Below are 27,918 nucleotides of genomic sequence, written 5' to 3' on the forward strand. Positions count from 1 at the left end.
CATGTTTGTGTTGTAAGACCATATTAGAGGAATGCTGCCTTGTCATCCAAAACTGGGCTTAAGGATGCCATTGCCACCTTAACTGGTGGGGAGGACGGGGCAGGGCACCCTATAAGCCTTGTCTGTTTATTATTACCAGGCCTAGGCAGAACACTCCTGGTGAATAAAACATTAAAAACCAAAATTATGAAAGAGTGCATCATAGGTATGGAAGAAAGAGAGCAAAAATGGCCCATGCTTTGTATTGTCCCATAGGTCCCCTACACTGCTCTCATTGGTTTTCATTCGTTTTTCTGTCTGCTGGTCTGACTGGGTGATTTCCATTATTCTGTCTTCTAGATCACTTATTTGTTCTTCTGCATTATTTAGTCTGCTGTTTGACTGCCTTTACCTTGGCTTTTATCTCAGCCATTGAGTTTTCTGATTTTAATTGGCTCCTCTTTACAGTTTCTATTTCCTTTTCATTGTATTCTGCATTTCTATTCATAGTCTCTCTTATTCCCTTCAGTGCTTTTGTCACCTTTTCGAACTCAAAATCTAGCAGACTGTCAAGGTCTGTTTTATTGTTTGTCTTTCAGGGGACTTCTCTTGTTCTTTTAATTGGGAGTGGTTCCTCTGCTTCTTCATTTTACTAATTTTTTTCTCTGACCCTGTGAATTTAGGAGTCACAGTTACTTACTGTGGTCCTGAAGGGTGATTTTTTTTTTTTTTTATGTAGTAGTGTCCCCATATAGATTGTGTGCAGCTAATATTTTCATCATGAGGGCTGTTTCAGTCCAGATGGTTGCCATGTCTTTCCTCCATGTGTGCTGGTTGCTCTCCCCTTGATTAGGGGTGTAGTCGGTGTTGTGACCAGAGCCTGCCCTGGTTGCTGAGTGGGGCCTCCTCTTTGCTCTGCGGTTGTCACAGTGCTGACAGGGGCCAAGCCTGCTTCCTGTTGTTGGGATGGAGGCTTCCAGACTCATCTGTGAGTTGCAGTGTGTGGAAGGTGGGATTGAGGCACTTCTGTTGGAAAAGGAATTGCTGGGAAGTGCCCTCTGTGGCATCTGTCACTTGTTACGCAGGTTTACAAAGCACACTCTGTTGACACTGCCCTTGTCCCTGCCTCAGCCATGGGAATGTTGGCCAACCCACCCTGGTGTGCCCCAGGTTCTGTACCCGCGGAGCCACCCGTGCAGATCTGCTGGAGTCTGGCACTAGACCCGACGTAGCGCATGTGCAGTCACACACCCAGAGCCACCGTGAGCCACAGACCCCAGCCCTGCGTCCCTGTACACTGGCTGCTGTTAACACTAGAGCCGCCCCCACCGTGTGCCAGAACTCTGCTCAGGACTCTCAGAGGCACACGTCCAGAAAGGCCCTGGCGGCACAAATCTGCCACTGCCACTTGGGGACCAAATTAAATCTCAGTTCCACCTAAAGTGGCAGGCCCTTTGGGAACGGATTCAGGCTTCTACCCTGCCTCTGTGGGGGGAGCCGTGCACTAGCTGTTGTGCCCTGTGGAGCAAGGCGGAAAGACAGCTGTGCCTGAACGTTGCCCCTCTGCCCGTGAGAACGCACCAACAATGGTGCCAGGAGAGCCCTCTGGGCCTGTGGCAACCGTGCCTACGGCGTGGCTATGTGACACCCCTGTCCCAAGTACGCACCAGCAGCGGTGCTTCTCATGGGGGCCCCAGCCTGTTGTGTTCTGCATGCAGTCCCAGCCTGAGCCCACACCACACTCCAGCCCCTTGTTGCTGTCTCTACACAGTCAGCCCCAGTCCCCTTCCCAGGCTCCAGCAGCCAGTCCCAACCCGCTCCCCCTCGGCTGGCATCTTGGGCAAGGGAGTGCAGGGACCCCCTGTGCCGGTGTCGCTCAGGTCTGTCTGCCAAGCAGCTGCTGCTTTCTGCTCCGAGCCTCTGAAGCCCCCTTTCTGTCCCCTTTGACCTCCCTGCTGGGGAGGGGGCTTCCCAGAGTGAGGGCGCTTTTCCTCCTTTGCTGCTCCCTCCCCGCAGGGACAGGTCATACGCTGATCTCCTTTTTCTTTTTCTTTTTCTTTTTCTTTTTTCCTACTTGGTTTTGTGATGATTTCCTTGTATTTCCAACGTAAGAGATATTCTACCAAACTTCAGTAGGTGTTCTGTGTGATTGGTTCTCTACGTAGATGTATTTTCGCCGTATTCGTAGGAGAGGGTGAGCTAGTGGTCCTTCTACTCTGCCATCTTGGCCCATCTCTAAAGATGCTCTTTCTTTAAAAAATGAAAAATTAATGTTTCCTCCCTTCTCGAGTCACTTGAGTGGCACTCTGTTGCCACGAAAATAAAGTCCAAAGCCCTTAACTTGGTTTGTGATGCCCATTAGCATTTGGTACCTCATTGCTTCTCCAGCCTTAACTCTCAGTTTTCTGCTGTAGTCTATTCACTGGCCGTTCTGAACTTCCCGCTTTCTGGAACTTCCCATGTTCTGTCCCTCTCTGGCCTCTACACATTGCTCCTTCTCCTTGGAGCACGGCTGAGCCTCCCCATCCCAGCAGGACCTTCTGTGCCCAGCCAGTTCCCATCACCTACTCTAAGTCCTTGTCTGTAAATCACCTATTCTGGGAAGCTTGTCTGATCTGCGTCTGCAGCAGGTGGCCCTCCTGTTCTCCTGCCATCAGGCACCTTTAACACTGCACTGTGATTGTCTATTTACTTGCCTGCCCTGGGTTTGTTGACCCAAAGGGAGGGGGCTGAGTAAATCATTAATAAACAAATTAATAAACAGATCCAGAGAGGCTGTTTTTCGCTTACAGTCACATCCCTAGGTCACTGCAGGGCCAGCAGCGAAACCAGCAGTAGAACTAGAATACAGGGATGTGCCCCCCCACCCCAGCACTCTTTTCACCTCTCTGTCACAGGATGGGCAATAAACCTGAGAAACTCATTATCCCAAGAGGGGCTGCAAACCAAAGAGAAGTTAAGATACGTAAAAATTTTAGGTTTGACATTGCCCGTGTCTTCCCATTGGCCTCTCTTTTGGCCTCTTACCATACCTGGGACAGATAGAAAAGAGAACTGACCAGGTTTGAAAATACTGAATCAGGCAGCTTTTGCTTGATTAAACCCCTTCATTTTACAGCCTGTCTTGATACTTGGCCTTTATGATCTAACTGAGGAAGCCCCTTTCTACTAACTTTGTCCTGGATGGTGAAGTTCGGCATCCTGCATTAAAACTTTGCCTTGAAGAAATCCACTCCAGGTTGAAAAGAAAATGTTTCTTGTAATAGACACACAAACATATATACAGATGTGAGTATATATGTTTAGAATATAAATCACTTAAACTAGTCAAAGCTGTCATCATTTATAAGAGGAGTTATGTGGAAGGGGGAAAATAAAATCACATATTTTGTTAAAGAAAATACTCCAAATATACATAAATTAAACTATAATTTCATCTTTCGTGCTTATGATGTAATTAATCTCTCATATTTTACAGATTTATGTCAACACAGCTTGCCAGTGAAATGAAAATTGTATTCTGTACATAGTATGAACATATTATTTTTCCCAGCTATACAATGTGGCTCAGCTAGACTCCAGCTGCAACTTGAAATTACTGTATAGATATTATTCAAAATGTGGATTTATGGGAACAACATTTCCAGGATCACAAACAATGCATACATTCTGTAAAATTTCAAAATCAGGAGAAATAAGTCTTAAAATTTAACTTAGGAATGAATTGGGGTTTTTTTTTAAGGGCTTATAATTAAATCATATTGAGTTTATTATGTCCTTGACAAAGCAGTCTCTACTTTTACTTATTGGCATTGAGATGAATTTTGGCCTTAAGTAGTAAGTGTAGCACTATTTTCAAATGACCGTTTAAATGTAGACAAATACTCTAGCGTTTGCTGGTACTAATCAAAGTCAAGAACACAAGAGGAAACAGGTGTGATAAAATGAGACCTACGGTCACAGGCGGCTTTAGTAACTGCTTTTGCTGCATTCTTCTGAATATCAGGATTCGTAGAGTTTTCTGCAAATGATAGGAGCTTTTTAAGAACTGTCTCCTGAATCAGCACCATCGTCTCCTTATCTTCGAGGCAATTGGCCATCACTGAAAGCGCTTCCATATGAAGGTCATTCAATTCCTGATAGTAAAAGCAAACACAACTTTAGAAAACTATAATAAAAGAAAGTCACACTTTCCAAATTTTACTACAAGAGGGATTAAGGTCACTCAGAACATAATGTAATGAATTTTGTTGTGACAGAGGCCCAACGAGACAGTTCTGTTCAATGTAGCATCACTCTCCCTAACCATTTGCCCCATCTCTTCTCATTTCCCCTACTCCAAGACATTTTATAGATAAAAAATAATTCCTGGAAACTTCCAGGAATGGTATCCAAGTGAAGCTGCTCCAACAGACTTCTACCAATAACAATTTCAAAATGTAAAGAAAGGAATTTTTTGAAAAAGCAGACAGGAGCTAAAGGAAAAGTATATTTCTTAAAATCTCTAAAGGGGAGTATTGTGAGTGTGTGGCTTTCTTGCGTGAGGAATCTCCAGAATCCCCAAGGCGGTGGGAAACTGCAGCCTTGCCTGAACAGTTAGAAACTTAAGGTGGAAATCCTTAAAGTGAGAGAGACACGGCAAGGATGCCGCACCGCCGCCGTGGCATTCCACACAGCACTGCTTCTGCTCAAGGAACTCACAGCAGGGGAAGCACGGCAGTGGGAACGTGGTCACAGAAGTCACTGGACTTGCCATGGTCTCCACCATCCTGAAGCAGCTGGTTTGACAGAATGGCCTCTGGAAGACTTCAGTCACAGCTGTAGCCAAGCACAGGGATCGTGGGTGCACTGACACAGCATCCAATATATGGTGGTCTTGCTCCCATAGCCCGGGTCTGTGGGTCCAGGAGTCAAGGAGTGGATGTGGGAGGGGCCCCACTCATTACCCAGAGTGATTCAGGAGCAACATTTTTGTTACCTGTACCCATAACTTATACACTTCTGATCTAGAAGTCTCAGTTCCACAGGAAGGGGATGCTCACACCAGGAGACACAACAGTTAGTCCCCTGAACTAAAAGCTAAGACTGCCACCCAGACTGTAATTATTACGAGTTATTTCTTTTTTTATTCTGTTATGGATGTGTATGTGTGGGTGTATGAAATATCTTTGTTTTCTTCTCTCTTTTACCCTTCAGGTGACATGAGACGTACTGACTTTATAGAATAGCATTTAAGTATTGTTAACTTCACATCTCAGTATTTAAAAGTTGTGGGATGTGAAGAAGCGTAAATGTCATCCAAGGACTTTGCATCCTCCTCTGGGGAGGGGGCCGCTGTGTTTTTGGTTCTACACAAGACATTCGTATTGTGTTAAGTGGAAGTATGATGTTCTCATTGTCTTTACATGAAGATTAATGATTTAAGGAGCTGTGTTTGGGTGCCATATTGACTAATGATAGACTTGTGATATTTTAACTTGGCCAGGCCACAGTATCCAGATAGTTAGTCAAACATTATTCTAGAAGTTTCTGTGAAGGTATTCTTTTTTCAATGAAATTTTAAAATCAGTAGACTGAGTAAAGCAGATGCCCCCCAGAATGGGGGTTAAATGACTCTTCTTGCTTTTTACCCTAGAGAAAAATCTGGCAGACAAAGGTTAAAAGATTAATTTTAGGTGCTTCAAGAAATCATAAGATCATAAACAAGAATTTTAAAATCTTAAATCTTTTAAACCAGAAGATTTAAAAAACTTGTTTTGGAATGGCCTCTATCATTAGTCTGATGTAATCATGCTGATAAACTATGTAGCAATAAGCATTATACTTAGTACCAAGCTTACATATAATAAAATTTCAGTTTAAAAAAAATTCAGTAATTTGTTTCTTATAACAACACTAAGGAGAGATACATCTCTTAGGTGAACGAATGTTACAGGTACCTTAGTTTCTAGGATCTTAATAAGGTGGTCCAGTGCTTGGCTGTCTCTGAGCATTGCCCGAAACTCCTTTTCGTTTGTAACAACATCTAAGGTTTTGAGAGCCAACAACTGAATAATTGGGTATTCTGATTCCAAGAGATCTAATATCGGAGGGATTGCATTTAGTTCTTGAAGTGTAGCTCGGCACTGAACATCCTGCCATGAAATACAAATGATCAAATAAGTGATTTTTAAAGCAAAATATGATCTCAAGAATGGAGAAATTCTATTTTCTAAAAAGGAAAATTGTAAGTTACAATGTTCCCATAACTTATTCCAGATTCACTTCCAAAATAACTCACAAACAAAAATAAACAAACATTCAGCTGACAACACCGAAATAATCCCTTTAACTACACATTGCCAATAGTGGGAAATAGACATAATCTATGACTTTTCAGTATCTACTATTTAGTATACAGCAAATTCCTATAACTATAAACGGCATTACAGTAAAATCTATGCATAATGAAATTCTTTTCATGCTCTAAACTCTGTTTCAAATAGTATTTGATAAAATGAAATGATGGCATCAAATTCTTTAGTATCTTCATTCGAACAGATTGTTTATAAAATGCTTATCTGCCCGCAGTGCTGGCAGCAGGCCCTGTGCATGCAAATTTACATCAGGTTTAGTTCTGACACATGACCTTTATTTAAGACATTTACAAGATTAAGGGGTCATTAGAGGCCAGACAAGTCGTCCTGCATAGTGTGTCTGTAATCTTCTGTGTGTGTATGGTAGAGGGAGGGGTTGTTAGGGAGCGTGATAGAGAAAACAAAGCAAAAAAGCCATGAAAAGCCCCCAAACTCTAACTGCTAAATCGTGACATTTTAAATCAAAATAGGATCAACTTAAAATAGTATTAAAGGCAGAAAAGACCCCTCTTCCAGCTTCGCTTTCTTCTACCCCTCCTTTAACTGACCTCTAATATGCAGCTCCCTTTGGACGTGAAAAACGTAGGGTACTGTTAGCTATGGGTTGAACTGTATCCCCCCAAAATAGATATTGAAGTTCTAACCCTCAGTACTTCAAGATGTGACCTCATTTGGAAATAGGGTCATTGCAGATATAATTAGTTAAGATAAGGTCATGGTGGAGTAGGGTGGATGTTTAACAGTGTCCTTGTAAGATTGGTGTCTTTGTAAGAGGAGGAGGAGAGACAGCTGACAGAGGGAGGGACCCCAGCTGTGCAGCTGAAACCGGGGCTGCCGGGGACACACAGCCACCCCCAGAAGCTAGGGAGAGGCAAGGAAGGGTTCCACCCAGGGTCCCAGAGGGAGCATGGCCCTGCTGCCACCAGATTTCAGAAGTCCAGCCTCCAGAACAGAGAGGGAGCAGACTCCTGCCATTTTAAGCCATGCTTTAAGTTTGTGAGACTTGGTTACCGCAGCCCTAGGAACCGAGGACACTGCTATTAACTAGAACTTGTTCTGAAGGCCAGTGGAGGTGAGTCCTCTCATTTCCACATGATAAAAAGTATAGAGAAACAGAGCTCACAAGGAGTCTTGGGATGAAACATGCAAATCCAGATTTGCAGGATTACTGAGGACTCTAGGATGAAGTCAAGTCACCAGAGAAGGAAGACAGCGGCATTGACTCTGCAGGAAGAGCGCAGGTAGCCCCAGTGAGTGCCCGGCTGCGGGGCAAGGATGCACCATGGCCAGGAATGCAAGCTTTGGGTGCCTCCTGGCATGAACCCATTTGTCCTCTTTTTCTGTATATTTTGTCTAGAGACTTTGCCTCTCAGTGAACTCTCCTTCATCTTTGCTTCCATATCTCTTCTTTTACATTCTATTCATGGCTATTTAAAACAGTGTCTTGTACTTCCCATTGATTGAAAGTGTCTCAAATGTGAGTAGGAACTGTTCAGGAGCCTGAGCAGGAAAAGAAGCAGAGGAGGCTGTCCAGAGCGGCAGGGAACTGACCTGCTTTGGGTGCGAGGACGCCCTGCCGGGCTGGGGGATGGAGGGCTGTGGGGGAGGGGCCAGAGGACAGGACAGGTGGAGGAGGGGGAGGGAGGCAGTTTCTTCCATCACAGAGGAAAACAGCAGCGTGAAGTAGCATCTTGCAAATGCAAACGAAGAGTTCTGTTTGGCAAAACTCAACTCACTAGATTTTTCACCAACAAACAAGCCTAATCCAAATTCTTGGTACATGGCACAGGGTGCATGGCACATCCGAGAGGATCACCAAGATTAGGTCAATAGGTAACTGCCCAGGTCAACATCAGTTCAACATTAGTAACGGATGTCCTGTTTTGGAAAAAATATATTTTATCTAGTATAACTGCGCCTTAATTTGCAAGCCATTCTATTCTTTTAAAATTGGAATACATTTCTAAAATGCCCCTCCATGGGGGACAATTACTTATAAAATGTGAAAACTAAAAAGTATGGACACTAAACTTCCATTTTTTTCCCCCTCTGAATGATAACTACTAAATAAATAGTACCAAGAGGAACTGATCAATTTAAATCGGAATTTTTTAAAAGTTTTTTTTTTCCTTTTTTTAAAGTGGGGAAATATAGTCTATAACATAACATATAACACATTTTTAGAAATTAATCTCACCTGGACCATGTTGTAAATGCACTCAATAGAATTCTTCTTCACATCCGGGTCTGGGCTGGTTAGCAGTCTGATGAGAGGCTCTAATCCACCTTGTTCAAATATTTGCACTTTACCCATATACTCCACAGACATGTTTGCTAGGCAAAGACTAGCAAACTCATGGGTAACTACTTCTTCTGTGTATCAAAAATAAATAACACAAGTATGTAAAGGCTTGTTCAACCACTGCTTTAAAGCATGCTTTGAAACCCAAAGTTCCACAAATCTCATCTTGGTTGGAGCCCATCTTGGTCTGAGAGATTTTAAGGACAATTCACAATTGGTGTTTCATAAATTATTTTCAATGGGCTGTTTGATCAGATGTGAAAAATAAACCATCCCCCATTTGTGAAATAGATAGAAGATGTAGAGTTACCTTCTGGAGCCAGCTGAGCAATCACTGAACTCATGACATCTAACTCCCTTAACAACTTTTTAATGTCACCTACAAGAAGGAACAGAATAGTAATGTTTATTATTAATAATAATGGCAGTGTCTGTGGAATAGTTCCTTATGAGATAGGATCTATTACCTAATTTTACAGAGAAGGAACTGGAGGCTCAAAATCACTCAAAGTAAGTGGTGGGGACAGGTTTCAAGCCCAGGTCTGTCTGACCTCAGACAGACTCTAGCCTGTGTTCCTTGACTGCTCAACTGCACTACCTTCCAAAACACTAGAAAAGAGAACCATGGATGTGCAAAAGGTGCCCAGAACACTCATCAGTAGAGTTGAGTTACTGTGCCCTACATTTACTTCTTATGTAATAGTAATTCTTTTTTTCTTTTGTTGGAAGGATATTTTTAAATTTAGATTTTTAATAAAATGACTACAAAATGCAAATAAGTATTATCCTCAGCCTTTTCCAATAAATACATCATGTTTACATTCCATTTGGTTATCAGACATGCCAAAAACGCTTAAAGACAAGTATATTGATTTTTTAAAGTTCATTTTTGTATTATATACAGGGGTCTATTTAAAGCTAACAGTTATGCCCCTACTTCTTTCTTGCCATCCTTAACCCCTTTTTCTGAAAAATAAGGCATAGCTGCTACTTTAGTTTTGCAATTTCTCTTCTTGGTCAATTATCCTCTCTGTAAGCCAAAACTAGCATTATGGAAGTTTGGAAAAGTTCACTTTGTAGCAGTTGAAGCAGGTGGTCTCTGGATGAATTCTTCCTCGTTAACCGCTGGATATATTTGCCTTGTATTATACACCTTTCCTGGTGGGATTCAGGTGTATGGCTGTTCCTCAACCTGTTACAACTTCTTCATCTTTGTTCTTTTCAAAGGGGCTCAGAGGGCTAGCAGACCTACAGCTGGCTATCTGCACATGAACAGGCTTTCGGCACAAAAGAACAATTGAGTTCTGGGGAAGTACAGAACTTCATTTTACAGTTGAAACTTGTCTGAAAAACACATTTTACCTCCACAGGTTAAGAAATAATAGCCTTGGCCTGATACTCGGGTCCTTGTAAGTCTCACTGTCTCCTCTGGAAAAGTGTGTTGTCATTGCCTCCTGACTCTTATGAGTCCAGTCCGTGTTGTTTGGAATGATTTTTTGAAGATCATACCAAAGTCTGTTTTTACATGCTGGCAGAAAAATCACTTCTGGGCTTCTAGATCTCCAGGTACATTCTCTGTTTAGTGTACAAAATAATCTTCCACATACTCCAGAGTTTCTGCTGCAACGCTGAACACGAGGTCAGGAAGGTCCGGGCTCTGGGCACTCTCTGCTGCTCGTGTTTCTCTGCAGGAAGGATCTGCTTCCATAGGAAGGGGCCCCTGGCTGCATCTGTGTGTGCCACCACCCCTTGGTCTGCTCTGGGCCATGAAAGTCCCTTCCAGATATGAATTTAGTGCAAATCTGTTCAAGGACAGATCTGGTAAGTTAACCCACTGCGCCACTTTCTTAAGGCTCAATGGATGGTTCAGATTCACGGACAGATTGTGTAAACTGGTGGCACAGTTGTTTAATTTGTTATTCTGCTTTTTGATACCAGATTGTTCAAACAGTCCTTCTTTTCTGGAAGTTAAATCAGCAAAAATAATGGACAAGGTACTACTTCTGTCACTTTGAACATAATGTTGACCTCTGCCCCCTTTTTTCCTCACCAGAGAACACTCTCAGACACGGTAACTTGGGCTTGTGGTTAGACCATGTGAACATGCTCTAGCCAAACACTGTGATACCTGCAATTCTACCTTGTTTCAGAACCACCAGCATCTTTCTTCCTGGCGCACCTTCATGCTGTATGTTTTCATTGCATTCTTATTCACAATATTTTGGCTGCATAATATTGACCATCTAATTTATTCTTGATCTTGTAGACTCTTTTACATCAACCTTCTCCTAAGATGGCAAGCTCTTCAAAGTGATGTCAAGTCCGGGCTTCCAAGGCTGCTTCTCCTCACAAGGGTCCTTAGCTGACTTTGTTAAGTGAGTCTCTGTTATATGGCCCCACTGAACTAAATACCAGCTGGGCAGGTGAAAGAAGACAGCAGCTTCCATTTGGTTAAAGGGTTAACAAAGTAATTTAAATGCCTATCTTTGATGACCCAGATGTGGCACAGGCACGTAGCTCAATCATTGTACCAAAAAACAAAACAAAACAAAACAAAACAAAAAAACTACTTATTTGCAACAGCAAATGGGAAAGATGGTTCTCACAGCAATCCTTTAGCAACTGGAATGTTGGAACATTCTGACTTTCTGCTGGTTAATCCACTACGAACACAGTGATTTCACCGTGTGCATGGAAACCATACGAAGATACAAATTTCTGAAGAAGCATCAGTTATTTTAAGTCTTCCCAAAGAGGATGATTTAACCATGTGGCTTCAGAGATGTATTTATTTACATACTGGTCTGGAAACGTGACTTTTCATTTCTATCAAATGACTGGGTGCTCGTGTTTCATTCCACGTTTCCTTGGGCATGTATGGAAAGTGAAGCAATAGCTATTAGTGTGTTGGCTCTTCTAACAAAAAAAAAAAAAAAAAAAAGAACTTCACAAGCAGCTGAGGATGCCGTGTGTTTTATTCATGTCTTCAGAGGGTTCAAACAGAAAATCAGATAAGTTAACCCCAATAATGGTTTGATTTTTTTTTCACCCAGTTTAGAACAAGAACCTGACTTAACATGTACACCAAAGTTAAGGATCATAAAGGATTTAGTGAATAGGAAGTCTACTGAAGTATGAGTCAGAGAGTAAAACTGTAATCCTAGTTCTCATCTCAGTTCTGCTGCTGGCCACCTGCATGACTTTGGGCAAGGAACCCAAAGATTCCTTCGAGGAATATTTCTTATTTTTAAAATGAGGAGTTGCACAAGAGATATTACAAAGCACCTTTGGTTCTCAAATTCTATGGTGTGTACACAGAATAGAACATAAGGAAATTAAAGATTTTCCCTTTTTTGGTTATAAATACATTCACTGTGACACATTCAACAGGGCAGAACCAGTCTATAAGACAGCCCCTGAGATAGATTTATGAAGGCCCCACTATACAGATGAGTTCCACCGTAACTTCTCTGTGCCTCAGTTGCACGTGAAAAGGAAATAATACCTCCAACCTCATTAGATGATTTGATTAATGAGCACCGTGCAGGATGGTGCCTGGCACACCGTAAGCACTGGATAAGCATTCTGACCAGTGTCGTTATAATCTAGGTTGGTGGAACATTCATTCCCCCATGACTGTCCTCAGCCTGCTGCCATTCCCGGAAATACTCCCAGAGACCCCCCCACCTTTCAGCACAGCCATCGTTAGAGCTCCTGAAGTTGCCCCCAGGACTCCTTCCACCAACAACCCCTATGAAGTACCCTCGCCCCAGCACTGCAGGTGCTGATCATGGAGCCTCTGCAGCCGAGGCTGTAATGGCAAGGAAGCCAGACAAAGCTCTCCTTCCCCTCCCTCCCCCTCCTCCACTCATAACTGTCTCTAAAGACACCAAGGCCACAGTCCCTGCTGGACCTCGTGGAATGAGCAGCCCCTACTGTCTCACACAGGGTCCCTGGTAAGTGAGCTGGGGCAGCGCAGGAAGTTAGGAGGAGGAATTTGTGCTTGTGTTTTTGCTGAGATTATGGTAAAAGGGACAAAGTAGGATGATTGTAGCCACGTACCATGGTAGAGAGAGACGGGTTTATTCCTATCAGCCTGAGTTGCATGGTAGAATTAAGTCTCCACCAAGAAAGTCATTATTATAAATAACAAGGCTTTTGTTGGCTAACTCAAAAATCCACCATTATAACATGACAATGACTTACAAATGGAAAACATATCCTGTTCATTAGTCAGGGACTGCGTTAATTGCAGGATTTTGATCAAACTGATATTCTAATAGACATGACAGTATATTTTAACTATCATTCCACCATATTAAAATCTATGAAAATATTCAAGCAAGTGATAAGTCTGATTTAAGGGGTAAATACATGTCTAAATTTATTGTTGGCAAAATATAGCTTGCAGCTTCAAAAAAATAAATGTACCAAAACTTTTTGCTCTGGGCTTCATTTACAATGACATATACATGAAATATAACTGACAAATTACATTATCCTAACTCAAGAAAAAACTATTTTAATTTTAAGAGACAATGATTGCTCTCCTAACTTGTAAGACCAGAACATACTACATCACTAACCCTGAGAGTTTTTGCATGGATAAATGTGCACATATTTTTATATTTAAAAATATCCCTTAAAATATGAAATCATACATTATATGTATTTAACTTTTTTGTGAACATTAAGGTCAGTTTAAATAAAATTAAAACAGACCCCTTAGAGTTAAATTTGAAAGAAAGATAATGCGTTACATGAGATTATTTGATTAGTTTTAAAAGAGGATGCTTACTATTAGAAGTCAGGATTCCAAATATCATAGTGGCGTTTCTTCTCACAATTTTGTCTTCATGAGTAAGCAGCTTAGTTAAAGGTTCCACACCTCCAAGTTCAAGGAGGGTTGCTTTGTTTTCCTCACCTGAAATAAAATCATACATGGATAGCAGTACCATCAAAATTCTTCTCTGTGTCATTCCAATTTCTGATTTGCCATTTGCCTTTCACATTCCTCTGCTTCCAAGTGTGTTTCTCTTAGAATAAACTTTAGAGCACAGGTATCCTGAACATTTGCTGCTCTTCCATCTCCAAATGATTACAAAGCTGGCTCCCTCTTGTCATTTGGTTCTGAGACCACATTGCACCTTCTGAGAGGTCTCCTCTGACCACCCTACCTAACGTCATCACTACATCCCAGGCTTTCTGATCTCTCTTTATCCTGCTTTATTTTCTTCATACCACTTAACGACTTCTGTGCATTACTTGCTTACTCCCCTGTAATTTAACCTTCCATGAACACAGATACCCTGTCTGTTCTATTCTCTCATAACCTCAGTGCCTAGCACAGTGGCGGGCATGTAATAATGGGCACTCAATCATACTTACTTGCATAATTAATTACAAAAATTAACACACATAGTCCCCACTTCAAGTTAAAGCATGTGTGATGGAGTTTAGAGGGCTCATTTTTCTCCTGATGGGTTTGCCTGCAGCCAGCAGGGAGGTGCATGCACAGAGGAGAGCCATCCGGGTCACTGGAGACTCCTTAGTTCTGGCAAAAAAAGCCCCAGAACCAGATTATTGAGGCTGAAGTTGAGCCTAACTGTAGAAGCAGTTTATCCATATCCTGATAAGTGAGGTGTCATTCTGCAAAGTATGGAATAATGTTTAGGTCCTGATTAATTTCAGCTTTTCAATTTCACTGGCTATGAAAATACAGATTTCACTTCAAAATTAATTTAGGAGTATAATAAAGTCTTTTAAACTTTTTCGCCTCAGTTTTCTCATAAAATTAAAATATTTTGTACTTAAAGTTATAGGTTCATTCTGATAACACAGTTCTCAAAACACAGACTGTTACCTTCCCATGGAATTGCCCTGTATCTAAGTGGTTAAATCTGTCACTTGATAAGAATATGCTGATATATGCATTGCTGACTATTACAGACGTCCTTCTCAGATCTTCCATATTATTTGCATTTTATTGGAGTTCTAAAAGTTAATTTCTTGGATGAAAATATTTTGTAAAATAAACTTTAAGGATAAATTTTAGGATACTTAAATAAATGGTGGCTTCATAGAATAGAGAAATATTCCTTCTTTTTCAATTTTCTAAAACAGTTTGTGTATAACTGGTATTATTTCTTCCGTAAGTGTTTGGTATAATTCAGCAGTGAGAACATCTGGACCTGAAGGATTTTTTTTGAGGTTTTTAACTACAGATTTCCATTTCTGTAATAGATAAGGGGTTTTTTTTAGGCTATCTGTTTTTTCTTTGTGAGCTTTGAGAGTTTGTGCCTTAAAATGAATTTGCTCAATTCATCTAAGTTGTAGAATTTATTGGCATCAAATTGTTCATAATATTCATATTATCCTTTTAGTATCTGTAGATCTGTAATGATGTGCCCTCTCTCATTCTCCATCTCAATAACTTGTCTTCTCTCTTTTTATTTATCAGTCTGGCTAGAGGTTTTATTATTCTTATCGATCTCAAAAATCCAGCTTTCCATTTCATTGCTTTTGTCCATTCTTTTTCCATTCTCTGTTTCATTGATTTCTATCCTTATTACCAATGACTGGGTTTAATTTGTTCTTCTCTTTCTATTTTCTTAAAGTGGAAGCTGAGGTCATTGATTTGAGAGATGTTTTCTAACAGGCATTTAGTGCAATATATAAATTTCTCTCTAAATACTCTTTTAGTAGCATCCTACACATCTTTATATGCTGTGTTTTCATTTTCAATGTAGATTTTCCTTTTGACTTTCATGCATAGGTTACTTGAAGTGTGTTATCTAATTTCTAGTGATTGTCCAGAGTTCTTCATGTTATTGACTTTTACCTTAATTCTAATGTGGCATAGTGTATATTTTGTATGACTAGAATTCTTTTAAACTTATTAAGTCTTGTTTTATGGCCCTTTTTCCAAGTCTTGTACGTACTTGAAAAGAATGTATATACTCTGTTGCTCTTGGAGTGTTCTATAAATATAAATTAGGTTAAATGCACTTATATTGCTATTCAAATCTATTATATCCTTACAGATTTACTGTCTAGTGGTTCTTTCATTTATTGAGAGAAGAGTGTCAAAATCCTCAGCTATACTTGTGGGTGTCGATTTCTCTTTGCATTTCCAGCTTCATGGATTTTGAAGGTCTGACATTAAGTACATAACTGTTTAGGACTTTTCATAGCATCTTAATTAACTGACCCCTTTATTATTATCATAACATGGCCATCTTTACCTCTGATACTGCTCTTTTCTCTATTTGTGTGATACTAATACAGCCCCTCCAGCTTTCTTTTGATGAACACTGGCTAGCATAGGGTATCCTTTTTTCACCCTTTTATTTTCAAGTTATTTGTGTCATTATATTCTAAGTGCGTTTTTTGAAGTGTAGCTTGGTGAGCACCAGGCATCTTTTCATCTAATCCTGTTGGGTGCTTTGTCTGACTCTGACTAGTCCCCACATACGGACATGTGAATCAAGCTGAACACTTGAGTGGAACCCTTTACAGATCTCCTGAGTTCTCTCTGTGTGCAACTCTTTCCTCTCTGTTACTCTGTCCTGAAAACTCTTGCAGCCTTTGTCTCTTGCTGCCTGGATTTTCAGATCTATCGTCTCAACTCAGAGGGTCCACCACAGGTTGCGCCTTCCCATGCTGTGCTGTGGCCTGGAAACTCTCTGAAATCAGCAAACTGGGGATAATCAGGGGACATGTTTCCTTTCTCTCCTGTCTCTCAACAGTTGCGCTCCTTCATTGCCTGGTATTCAGCATTTTGCTAACTTGTATTTCACATGTTTTCTGTTTTCTTAGTTTTTCTGGGCAGGAGTGTAAATTTGGCCCCTTACTCCATCTTGGCCAGAAGGCAAATCCCCATCATTTAAGAGAATATTTCAGAAAATACTGCTGATAGAGAACACCAGACTTATAATTATTTGTTTTGATTTCAGTAGTTTCTAATTTCAGTTGATTTCATGTAATGTACATGCTTACCTATTTCTTTAAATCCTGTCACATAAAAAGATGTGACTTTACTGATGACTCTGTAAAGCTGAGCGGGACTCATGCTGCTATACAGATGCATGATCCAATGTCTCCCTGAAATTTGACCCTGTAGTCTACACAATCTGCTGGTGAGTCAGACCTTCCAGCAGCACCCTGGTTTTTTTCAGAATTCTTAGTGATGACTAAAGAGGTGATGGTGGTAATTAGCCAGGTGAGCATTTTACCATTTGCTAATTGAATGATTTGTTGTTCTCTCATAGAAGTCACTAAAGCAATGTTTCAAGTATCATTTCTTTAAAATCAAATTGCTCCCATCTTAGCTTAAAAAGATCTTGTTAGAAATACCAAGTTATGCTGAACTCTTCAAATATTTCCACTTACATTGTTACATAGTATAGTAAAGGTCTACTTTTATCACCACTCAGAATGAACTAAACCTTTCAATAGAATCTAATATGTAATATTTACAATGTTTTAGTAAACTTTATATTTTACAACGATTTTAATTTTACAGAAAAATTTCAGAGATAATACAGATATTTCCCACACCCAGTGACCCCTGTCATTAACACTTTACATTAGAAGGGGCATTTGATGCAATTAATGAACCAATATTGATATATTCTTATTAATGAAATTCCATAGTTTATTCAGATTTCCTTACTTCTAGCCTAATGTTCTTTCTCTGCTCCAGGACCCTATCTGGGACCCTACATGACATTTTATCATTGTGTGTCCTCAGCTCCTCTTGGCTGTGACAGTTTCTCAGATGTTTCTGTTTTTGATAGCTGTGACAGTTTTGAGGACTACCATTTAGGTCATTGTAGAATGTCTCTGAGTTGGAATTTGTTTGATTTATTAAAAAATCATATTTGGACTGGGGTTATAGCTTTAGGGGGAAAATAACACAGAAGTAAAGTGTCATTTTCATTGTCAATGTCATGTCAAGGGCACCTATTATTAAATGACGTATCCCTGTGGCTGTTGATTTTGATCAACCGGTCAGGCTTCTATGCTAGAAACTTACTTTCTTCCCGCTGTGCCCGTGTTGCACTCTTTGGGAAGATGTCACTACACACAGCCCCTAAAAAGTGGGAAGTTACATCCTACCTCCTTGAAGGACTAGTATCTACCTAAATTGGCTTCCTTCTGCCTTGGAGATTTGTCTTTTCTCTCCCATTTGTTTACTTACTCAATCATTTATCCATGTAGATTCACAGATGTTTATTTTCTTCTTTGGGTTATAATCTAATTCTTCCCTTCCCTTCCCTCTTTCCTTTCCTTTCCCTTCCTTCCTTCCTTCCTTTCTTTTCTCAAATTGTTCCAGCTTTGATCCTTGGGAGTTCTTTCAGCTCCTGTGTCATTTACAATTTTTTAAACTGCAGTGAAACCTTCAAAATGATTGTTCTATCCAGTGACTACATTACAGGTGGGGAGATATAGTACTTCCAGGTAATGCATTAAATGGTAGTCTGGTTGTTTGAAAGAATTCATCTGACAGAAAGTTAAAGGCTAGGGAGAAAAGGGTCCCTAATGTGGTAAATATTTTAAGAAGTTAATGAAATAGAAAGGTAAACTGAAAAAATCCAAACCTTTTAAAGCAAATCTATAAATGGCTTCACACACATCAGCCAAAACTTCTTCTTCTGGGGAATTAAGCAATAACATCACCGTGGCTGCATTTTTGCTTTCAATTGTTAATGGATCAAACTGAAATGCAGAGAGAAAAACATCAGAGTCACACATGAGCTTTAAAATGCACGTAAAACATGAATGATGTCTGGAAACTTAAAGAGAATATAATCTTATAAAAAAAGAATGTGGTCATTGCCCACAAAGTGCACTATGGAGTTTTTATTTAAAAAACATTACTGATAGACAGTTGTCGACATTGGTGGCACTGGAATTCCTGAGGTATGGAGGGAGAAGCAAAGCATTCTAGAATCTGGCAGGTGCAGTTTCTCAGTTTAGTCAGGCAGAATCAAACAAGTTACTTAAGCTGCTAGAATTTCAGTTTCCTTCTTTGAATAACAGGTATAATAATACCTATCGCAAAGGGTTAAGGAGAGGATTAGGGATCATCATATACGTAAAGCACTTAGCACATTGTCTGGCACATGCTAGCTGCTCATTAAATAACATGTATTAGTGTAATTCTTAGTCAATACACAAGAATCCTTATGAACCTGTATATACTCAATGCCCTGAGAGTCTCAGGGAAGAGTACCTGCTTTCCAACCACTACACCCTTTCTGGGAAAGCAGGAATTACATGTGTGAAACAACTAGAAAGCAAAAGGAAACAGCGTATGAAAGCATGCAAAACAGGTAAAATCTAGAACAGGGGAAAAGGCAATGCAGTATAAAGAAAAACTAGAGGACTCTATGAAGACGTGTATCCTGCTGTGAGGTCTTGAGCATTCATGTGTAGCTGAAATGAACAATAACAAACTCATGGCCCCTCTGGGCTTTTTTGGGTCAAAGAGAAAACAAATTATTACACTATTTTTCTTCCATTTCCAGAGACTGTAAAAGAGGAATTTCTGCTTATACTAAAGGAAAAAAATTGAATTTCAGAGCATTAGCTGGTTCTTTGTGTTGACTCTTCTAAATGGACACCGTAATGTGTTTTGGAATATAACAGAAAGTTGATGTCCAGTTTTAGATGGAGAATTAGATTACTCTGAGTAAGGAGACATAATTGTGTGAGGCTAGAAGAGTGAAGACAGAGAGGATGGCAGTAAGCAGTGACCTGAAAGGACACGGCTGGGATGGAAATACCCCTTAAAGGGAAGATGGCTGTTGGGTTTTAGGACAGAATGATCAAACACCCAAACTGAAGCCGTTGTTTGTGCTTCTGTATTAGCAGCTGTAAGAGTTGCAAAAGTCTCCAGCCTTTTATGCTGGAGAGGCTGTGGAGAAAAGGGAACCCTCCTACACTGCTGGTGGGAAGGCAGTTTGGTGCAGCCACTGCGGAAAACACTATGGAGATTCCTCAAAAGACTAGGAATAGACTCACCATATGACCCAGGAATCCCACTCCTGGGCATATATCCAGAAGGAACTGTACTTCAAAAAGACACCTGCACCCCAATGTTCATAGCAGCACTATTTACAATAGCCCAGACATGGAAACAGCCTAAATGTCCAACAACAGATGACTGGATAAAGAAGAGGTGGTATATTTATACAATGGAATACTACTCAGCCATAAAAACCAACAACATAAAGCCATTTGCAGCAACATGGATGCTCCTGGAGAATGTCATTCTAAATGAAGTAAGCCAGAAAGAGAAAGAAAAATACCATATGAGATCACTCGTATGTGAAATCTAAAAAAAATAAAATAAATACAAAACAGAAACAGACTCATAGACATAGAATACAAACTTGCGGTTGCCAAGGTGGCGGGGGTGGGAAAGGATAGACTGGGATTTCAAAATGCAGAATAGATAAACAGGATTATACTGTATAGCACAGGGAAATATATACAAGATCTTGTGGTAGCTCACGGTGAAAAAAAAAGGTGACAATGAATAGATGTATGTTCATGTACAACTGAAAAATTGTGCTCTACACTGGAATTTGACACAACATTGTAAAATGACTATTACTCAATAAAAAAAAAAAAGTTTAAAAAAAAGTCTCAAGCCTTTTAGACTCTTTTCTGGGGAGCCAGATCTTCAGTAAAAGTCTTCCATGCCCCAAGCTTGTGACACTTATGGGTTCCAGTGATAGGAACCGCTGAGAAAAAGTGGCCTCTGGGAAAGCCCAGAGCAATGGCTGGGATGGTGTCTCCAACACTGAACAGGAGAGCAAAAGGACCTGGAAATCCACAGAAATTTTCAGGAAGAACTTCTAAAAGTATTCAGGGATGGAGGCTTGAGAATCACCTAAGCTAGGTATTAAAGGGTAACCCCAGAATGCCAGAGGACGTGGAGTCATCTGGGTGACACATATGACTCAGTAACCACATCTTTTTTAATCTGAAAAATTAGGGAGTTGGATTATATATCTCTTAGATCTCTTCTGGGTATAAAATTCTAGGATTCCATGAAGTACAAGAACATATATGGCAGAGATAATAAATGTTGTGCTGGGGGAGGGGAGATTCATTTGAACTGGGGTAAATGGAGAAAGGGCCGTGGAGGTGGTAGAATTTTAGATGTGATTTGAAGAATGGATACAACGGGATGGGTTGAGATAAAGAAGAAAGATATTCAAATGGGGGGAACCACATCAGGAAGGTTTAAAATGGGAATGAATGTTGTGTTTATGGTGAATAAAATAGGAGCTTGACTAAGTAGAAGATACGTGATAGGAAGCAAAAGTATTATTGAAAAATAAGGAAAGGTCAGGCCTCAGCAAATGACCTAGATCCTCCCTTCACCAACCCTCTATTGAGGAAAATCAACAAAGTTGAAAGGGAAAGAATTGTGATCCAAGAAATTTACACCTTACTAAGTCATCATTCATATGTGAAAACGACATGTTCAGGCATTCACATGCTCAACAAGTGTATCAACTGTGCACTCAAACAAATTCCTGGGAAAATACTACAGCCAAGATTGGGGAGGACAAAATATAAAAACAATAGTGGGGAATCAATAAATGTGGTAAAATTGATAGTTAAACTGAATGATAATGATGGTCTGAATCACAGCATAATTCTTAAGAAAGGATTTCCTAAGTTATGACACATGGTATGGAAAAAAAAGTTAATAATGACTTAGAATTGAAATTCTAGATTATTTCAACAAAACCCAGGGAAATTTTCATTGATTTTATCACTCCCTAAATTATATTGTTGTTAGCTGGCTGTTTCCCCCACTAGAATGAAAGCTGCCTCGAGGCCTGATCTGTATGCCCCAGATGCAGAAGAACACTTGCATGTGGTATGCACTCAGCATCTATCCAATAAATGGACGGCTTTCTTCAGGCAAAGGACTATGTTATGTGTCGTCGATCTCCATTACCTGGAATAACACCCGGGATGTGGAAATACTCAAAATGTCTATAAGGGACTGTATGAAAGTGCCTCTGGAAACTTCTTTTTTATGTGGCCTTGAAGTGCCTTCACTGTCCTACTATCTATTAATGCCAGAGAAGATTCTGAATCTCAGGTTCACGAAGCCATCAGTGGGCTCCAGGGACACACTGCCTCTCTGAAATTGCATGCAGAACGTTTGGTGTGCATTCTGTGGTGAGAGAGTCTGCAGTCACCACCCTACCCTCATAAGGCCCGGTGACCCCCCTGACCAAACCCTTGAGAATCCCAGTCTTCGATCACCTTTTCCACTTAAGACAATTTCCCTAGCATTCTGGCTGGTTACCGTCCCTTCCATTTTAGAACTTTCACTTGAAAGACTTCTGATATTTCAAGATTTTTAAAGCTGATTTTACAAGCATGGGAATAAATATACTCTGTTGAAGCATATAGATTTGTCGTGATCTCCACAGAATGGCTACACTTCTCAAAGGAGCACGGTACGTGAAAATACACTTGAACAAAAACTATGGTAAGGATCTTTGCATCCTCTGTCAGTGGTTTAGAAGACATTTCAGAATGTTGCCAGATCTTCTGGTCATCCTTAAGAAAAAGGTGATGGGGGTACAAGAAGCTTAAAGGGAAGAGGAAAACCGTGTGAGAGTTATAATCCTAAGAGCTGTCCCAGGAGGAGAAATACCAGTGCTTGGCAGACAGTGGAGACATTGGCATGACATCTGTTTTCCCCACAGAGCCTGCAGCATTATAGTAATTTTTTATTAAAAAAAGGCGCCGAGAATAAAATGATAGCTGTAACAGAATGCCACATGACTAAATAAATAATACTGGGCTGTAATTACATATCCCATCTGCTTTCCCGTGAGGAATTCACAGTCAGCCACCAACAGGCTGGTTGTGAAATTATAATTTCGTGCTCCGTGCAGAATAAATAATGAACCAAAATTATTGAGAAAGAGAATGAAAGAAAGGAAAGGCGTTTTGGCTGAGCTTTGAATTTTAAGCTCTATCAATTAGAGGAGCCAGAGACTTGTAGGGATACTTTCCTACCTCTGTTAAGGAAATAAGACTGTCTGGAATAAAGTTGCCCAGCAGAACTTCAGTGATGGAAGTGTTTCGATTCTGTGTGTCTGAAAGGGCACACACAATCCCCATGTGGTTCATGGGCGCTTGAAGTGTAACTAATGCGACTGAGGAACTGAATTTTTCAATTTATTTTTTATTGTTGATTTTAACTGATATAATTTTAGTTATTTTTAATGTAAATCACCACATGTGTCTAGTGGCTACTGTATTAGACAGCACAGGTCTAAAAGAATGTAAAATTACAGAGCTGAACTCAGCAGAAACAGGTGAATCATGACAGTTGGAGTGATTTTTATGCTGCTGGTAAGTGCAAATAAAAGGCTCTTCTGATTTCTGTTGGAATGTGTTTACCAAGTCACTGTTCTCTGATCACAGGGAGCCAACTGAACAGGAAAAGAGACAGATAAACAGAAGGAAGTAGACTGCACCACTCTAGTATGAATCTTTGGTACAGACTCTCTAGACAGCCGTTAAAATCTGCAAAAGGGTAAAAGTTAAAATGGAAACAGCTAAAATGAACTCTAGTTTGCTTTACAGCCTTAACAGGAACCGCAGATTTTTTTCTGAGCAAGTTCAGTAAGCTGACATTTATTTATACAGCTTTGTATATGTGTTATTTATGAATTTATACTATATTTTATTAATTCATGTTGTATCATTATCTGTGATGAGGGAGAAAGATGGGGGAAAGTCCCTGTGACATTTCATTGCTAGAAAAAAAGTCTATGACAGAGTTCAAGGTTGAGTTCTAAGGCTGCTGAAAGGGGTCAGGAAGAAACAAGCCCCGGGAGACATCCAACTCAGGGTCTGGTTGCCCACGTGAGGGAGCAGTTACGCTATTGCCTGTTCCTCTGATTTACCGCTCACCGTGCTTGGCTCCCGTATGCACTTAACAAGGAAGAAAAGGTACTGAACTATTAACATAAATTTTCAGTTAACCTGATACAGAATCACTAAGATTCCAGAGCCAAATCGTAGCCTCTTGTGAGTTTAGATACTGTGGATTTATCCACTGAAGTTCATTTGCCTCTGAGATATAAGGGAATAAAATTTCCATACTCTTAAACTCGAAGACCTGACCATGAATCATGATGGACGTGCTCTATGTCTCTGGGAATTTAGCCACTAAAGTCAAGACCATCAGCTGGTCTTTGACAGCTGGTATCCCTGCCTCCTTTGACAGTTCTCATTCAAACATCTATAGTTTTGGAGAATGATGAACAGCACCCTTAACTACAACATTAATAATAACATTTTCAAAGTTCTTATCTAATGCCAGGCACTGTTCTAAGCATCTTTCATTAACTGAATCTTGCCTCACTGCTGTGAGTGGGTGTGACATGGACAGCCTATGAAGTGGACATCATTACACCCTCCCTGGGGAATACAGAGGTGAGGAGATTCACCCCAGATCATAGACGGTGGGTGATGAAGTAAGGGTTCAGACTCAGACAGCATAAATCTGAAGCCCATACGCTTAGTCACCATATCTTGCTTTACACTAAACATTACCTATTAAGGTCATTTTTGTTTATAATTCTTTCATGCAGTCAATCCACAGAAAGTCTGCCTTTTATCAAAGCATCACAAAGCACCTTTCAGCCAGACTTGGAAATGATCTGGGAGAGCAGAATATAGTTGAATTGGTTGTTCAAGCCATATCTTTCCCACATCTAGGCATCTTTGTAGCTAATACTCACTTTTACAAGATGAAATGGGGAGCAAGAAACCATAAATGCCCATATTAATGTATGTTTTGACAATGAAAATACTAAGAAAAGCAAAGGGAGCTTTTTGTTTCACTCTTACCACCAAACACTCTGTTTTTCCATCCCCATTGCCCATTTTAACCAGTAGATCAAAGACTAATAAAACTAAAAACCATTGGAAGCAATGTTTTAGGAAATCATCAAGAAGCAAATTGCCATGAGTCGACATGGAAAAAGTTTATTTTCTCAAGCAATTATATATATCCCTCTTTTAAATCTGGTTTTCATTTATAATTTGTACAACAAACCCTCACAGACTTTGAAGAGGTATACTTTGGGATAGATTCCAAGTTCAGATACTTTAAATTGTGCTATACTGTTTTGAAATATTAGAACGTATAAGATAGAAAAGCAGCTAGATATTTCAATACTACTCTATCAGCTTTATTAACGTAAAATCAGAGTAGGGGAAGGATGGAAGGACCCTGGGGAAAGGTGATAGTCGGGGACCATTGGTAACTGTCACACCTGCCTTTGGCTGCCCTCAAGGTTGCTGCTGTGACCTTAAGAAGCAAGAGCTAGATTTTTGTTAACTTGAATTGTTTCTTAAGTCCTTGGTGTGCCCCTCTGGTATTGTACAGAGGACAATACCAGCGAGACATTATAAAATTATGGAAAGTGTATTAGATAAGTCTATCTATTGTTTAATAGTCCCTTAATTCTAATTTTGATCAGAAAGTGTTTGTCACCAAGTACTGTGTTCATGATGCCACTTGCTGGTAATAAGGTGTCAATAATGCTATTTTGCAGCAAAAAGAGGGGTAATGCAAACCAGGTGCAGTGAAGAAATAAAAGAATTTAGAACATTTTAGGAGTATGTCCAAAGGAGAGCAGCCAGATTGATGAAATCTATCAAGAGACTATCTCTGCAAAGCTTTCCGAGACCTGGGCAGACAGGTCTTCTGCAGCCTTTGTCTCCAGCTGTATTGAAGGATCATACATAAGTTATACAGGGGTGTGCGTGTGTGTAGCAGCAACTAAAGGATTCCCAAGATAGCAGATCTTACTTACTGAGTGTTTACTATGTGCCAGGCATTGTGAAACTTCATGTGCTCTATTTCATTGTAATTCATAGAATAACCGAAACAAGCTGGACATTACAATTCTCATTTAAGAGATTTTTTTTAAGGTGAAATATCTTGGCCAAATTTGGCCACGTAGCATTGGTGGTATAGCGGTTAGCATAGCTGCCTTCCAAATTTGGCCACGTCACCAAAATAACAGTGTTTACAAGGGGCAGACCTGGGACGGAGCTCACATTTGTAGCCACTGTGTTCTAGTTGCTGTCAGGAAGATTCCTGCACTAAGCTCAGGTTCCTTCAAACTGTAAAATCCTGTGAGTATGCTGACTGTACACGTTTTTTTTTTCCTACTCCCATCTTACTTAAAGAAAAACTACATCAAATGTCTGTTTCAAAATGTTTCTAAATTGAAAACTGTCTAAGGACATTTCCATTTTTAACACTACCTTTCAGTAGTTCATAAACTTTAAGGACAGAAGATAGAATACTGCTTTCATTTTTTGATAGCTTTTTAATTCAGATATTGTGATTGTATTCCCATGCTATCAAACATTCAGTGATCTTTTATTTTATCAAAATAGAATAATTTATTTAACTAAGTTTTTTATTATAAAACATTTTTGTTATTTCTAATTTTTTACTTCTATAATCACTACTGCTATGGAAATAATTTTTTGTATGATCCATGCTTATTTACCATGATGATTTTAAATTATCTTGCATCTTCTAAAACCACCTTGTCCCAAATAGCCAACCTACTGAACATTAAGTTTGTGTTGTGGGGAATGCATTATTCAAGCATTTGAAAGAGAAAAAGGTGATGAACACAGACTTTTCTCTCCATAGAATTGGAAAATACAGGACTCGTGATGTCCAAATGGTCATCTTCAGACAACTCTACAGACATATCCAATAGCTACAGCATAACTTCAAGTCATTTTAAAAACTTCAGTTGGATAATGAACATTAGTGAGAGACTGGCAAGTGTAAATTTAAAGTATTTGAAAGAACAAACCAAAACTATTTGTTCATTAACTAGGCTTATAAACATGCCATCCACATAACTGGAAAAGCTAATAATTACTCTCTAATTGCACTAATTATGTAATGACAACGTTGTAAATGTTTGTTTATATTATGTTAGATTTCTCTGACTAATCTTATCATTAGTCAGACTTTGGACTTCTGCCACTGTGCACTCATGTATACACTGGAACATGCCAAACTGTTTGAACAATTTATTTTAAAACTGGTTGTTAATGTCCTGCTAGTATTCAAATCAGAAACTTACCACGTCCTTGGGAGGGGGCTCTGCTTCCTTCTTTGTCTTTTTACCCATTCTGGAAAAAGATGCCACAAATGATTAAAATGTCATTTGTACATTGTATATGCACAAATCTCTCAGTTACCTATGTCCCTGGGAGGAAATGTACTTCCCCCTCTAAATTTCACCCTAAGAAGAGGCCATGCAATACATATAGAAATTATTCCACATGTACAAATATGTTACCTACATCCCAAACGTCACAATTTTAAAGGAACTTATTGATAAGATTGTTGGGCATTAGTCCTGCCTTGCAGTTTGGAAAGGAGACTAGATTAATGATGTAAATTTTACCGACATGACAGGTAATGGTTTATCATTCTTATAGCCCACTTAAGTAGGGCTTGGGAGACTAAATCCAAACCACTTTTGAGATTTTCAGGAACGTTCTGCCACCAAGGGAGGGATTCTTATCTGCTTTCTGGCACTCATCTATTCCAAACACCTAGGACAGTGTCTGGACATAGTAGACATTTGATATTTTTAAAAATCATTAACTCTGTTTTTCTTGGCAGTAATTACTTTCTGAATGGTATCCAAGATCTACCAAGTCCAAATGAACATTTGTGTCATTTTCTCAAATAGCAAAAACTCTTCTCTAATATATTCCACTTTTCAATTAAAAAAAGTAATTGAGAATCTGAAAGACGTATTCTAGGGAAATTGGGGTTACTTCTTGTAAAGACCCTTTCCCGTTTGCCCTTATATGTCCATGCTTAAGAAGATAAAAGCCAACAGAATAGTATAGAGTTGCTATACCACGAGGAGTAACTCCACCTGGGTAGAGAGAAGGTGTTCCAAGATGTTGGTGACTGTTAGAATAACACTAGAAGTTTTTTGAGTTTTCTCCAATTAAGAGTTTGTAGGGTTATGTTTGGCATTATGGTAACCTCAAATGGTATATTCTAGTCCCAAGGAAATCCCTATGGTCTCAAGAGAAATTCTGAAAAGGAGAAAATCTTTGGAGAGAATCTACAATGTCAATGTTAGTTCAAATGGGTTCTCAAGGGACAAAAGCAACCCCAAGCGTTAGAGACACTGAACAGAAAAAAAAACACACATTCAA

The 27,918-nt window shown here is 39.7% G+C and overlaps 1 protein-coding gene across 4 annotated transcripts in view; it reads right to left on the minus strand.

The window, feature by feature from the left end:
• ARMC3 (armadillo repeat containing 3) overlaps window positions 1-27,918 on the minus strand; it is a 74,440-nt gene that overhangs the window by 44,226 nt on the left and 2,296 nt on the right. For all 4 annotated transcript variants that reach the window (XM_074358088.1, XM_074358087.1, XM_045505022.2 and 1 more), the window contains exons 2-8: window positions 26,820-26,868; window positions 18,240-18,357; window positions 13,436-13,561; window positions 8,948-9,016; window positions 8,533-8,708; window positions 5,919-6,113; window positions 3,935-4,115 (exon numbers count right to left, since the gene is read on the minus strand). In XM_074358088.1, coding sequence (XP_074214189.1) covers window positions 3,935-4,115; window positions 5,919-6,113; window positions 8,533-8,708; window positions 8,948-9,016; window positions 13,436-13,561; window positions 18,240-18,357; window positions 26,820-26,868 — 914 coding nt within the window. The remainder of the gene's footprint in view (window positions 1-3,934; window positions 4,116-5,918; window positions 6,114-8,532; window positions 8,709-8,947; window positions 9,017-13,435; window positions 13,562-18,239; window positions 18,358-26,819; window positions 26,869-27,918) is intronic.

The sequence above is a fragment of the Camelus bactrianus genome, chromosome 35 (assembly GCF_048773025.1).
Source record: "Camelus bactrianus isolate YW-2024 breed Bactrian camel chromosome 35, ASM4877302v1, whole genome shotgun sequence".
Classification (NCBI taxonomy): Eukaryota; Metazoa; Chordata; class Mammalia; order Artiodactyla; family Camelidae; genus Camelus; species Camelus bactrianus.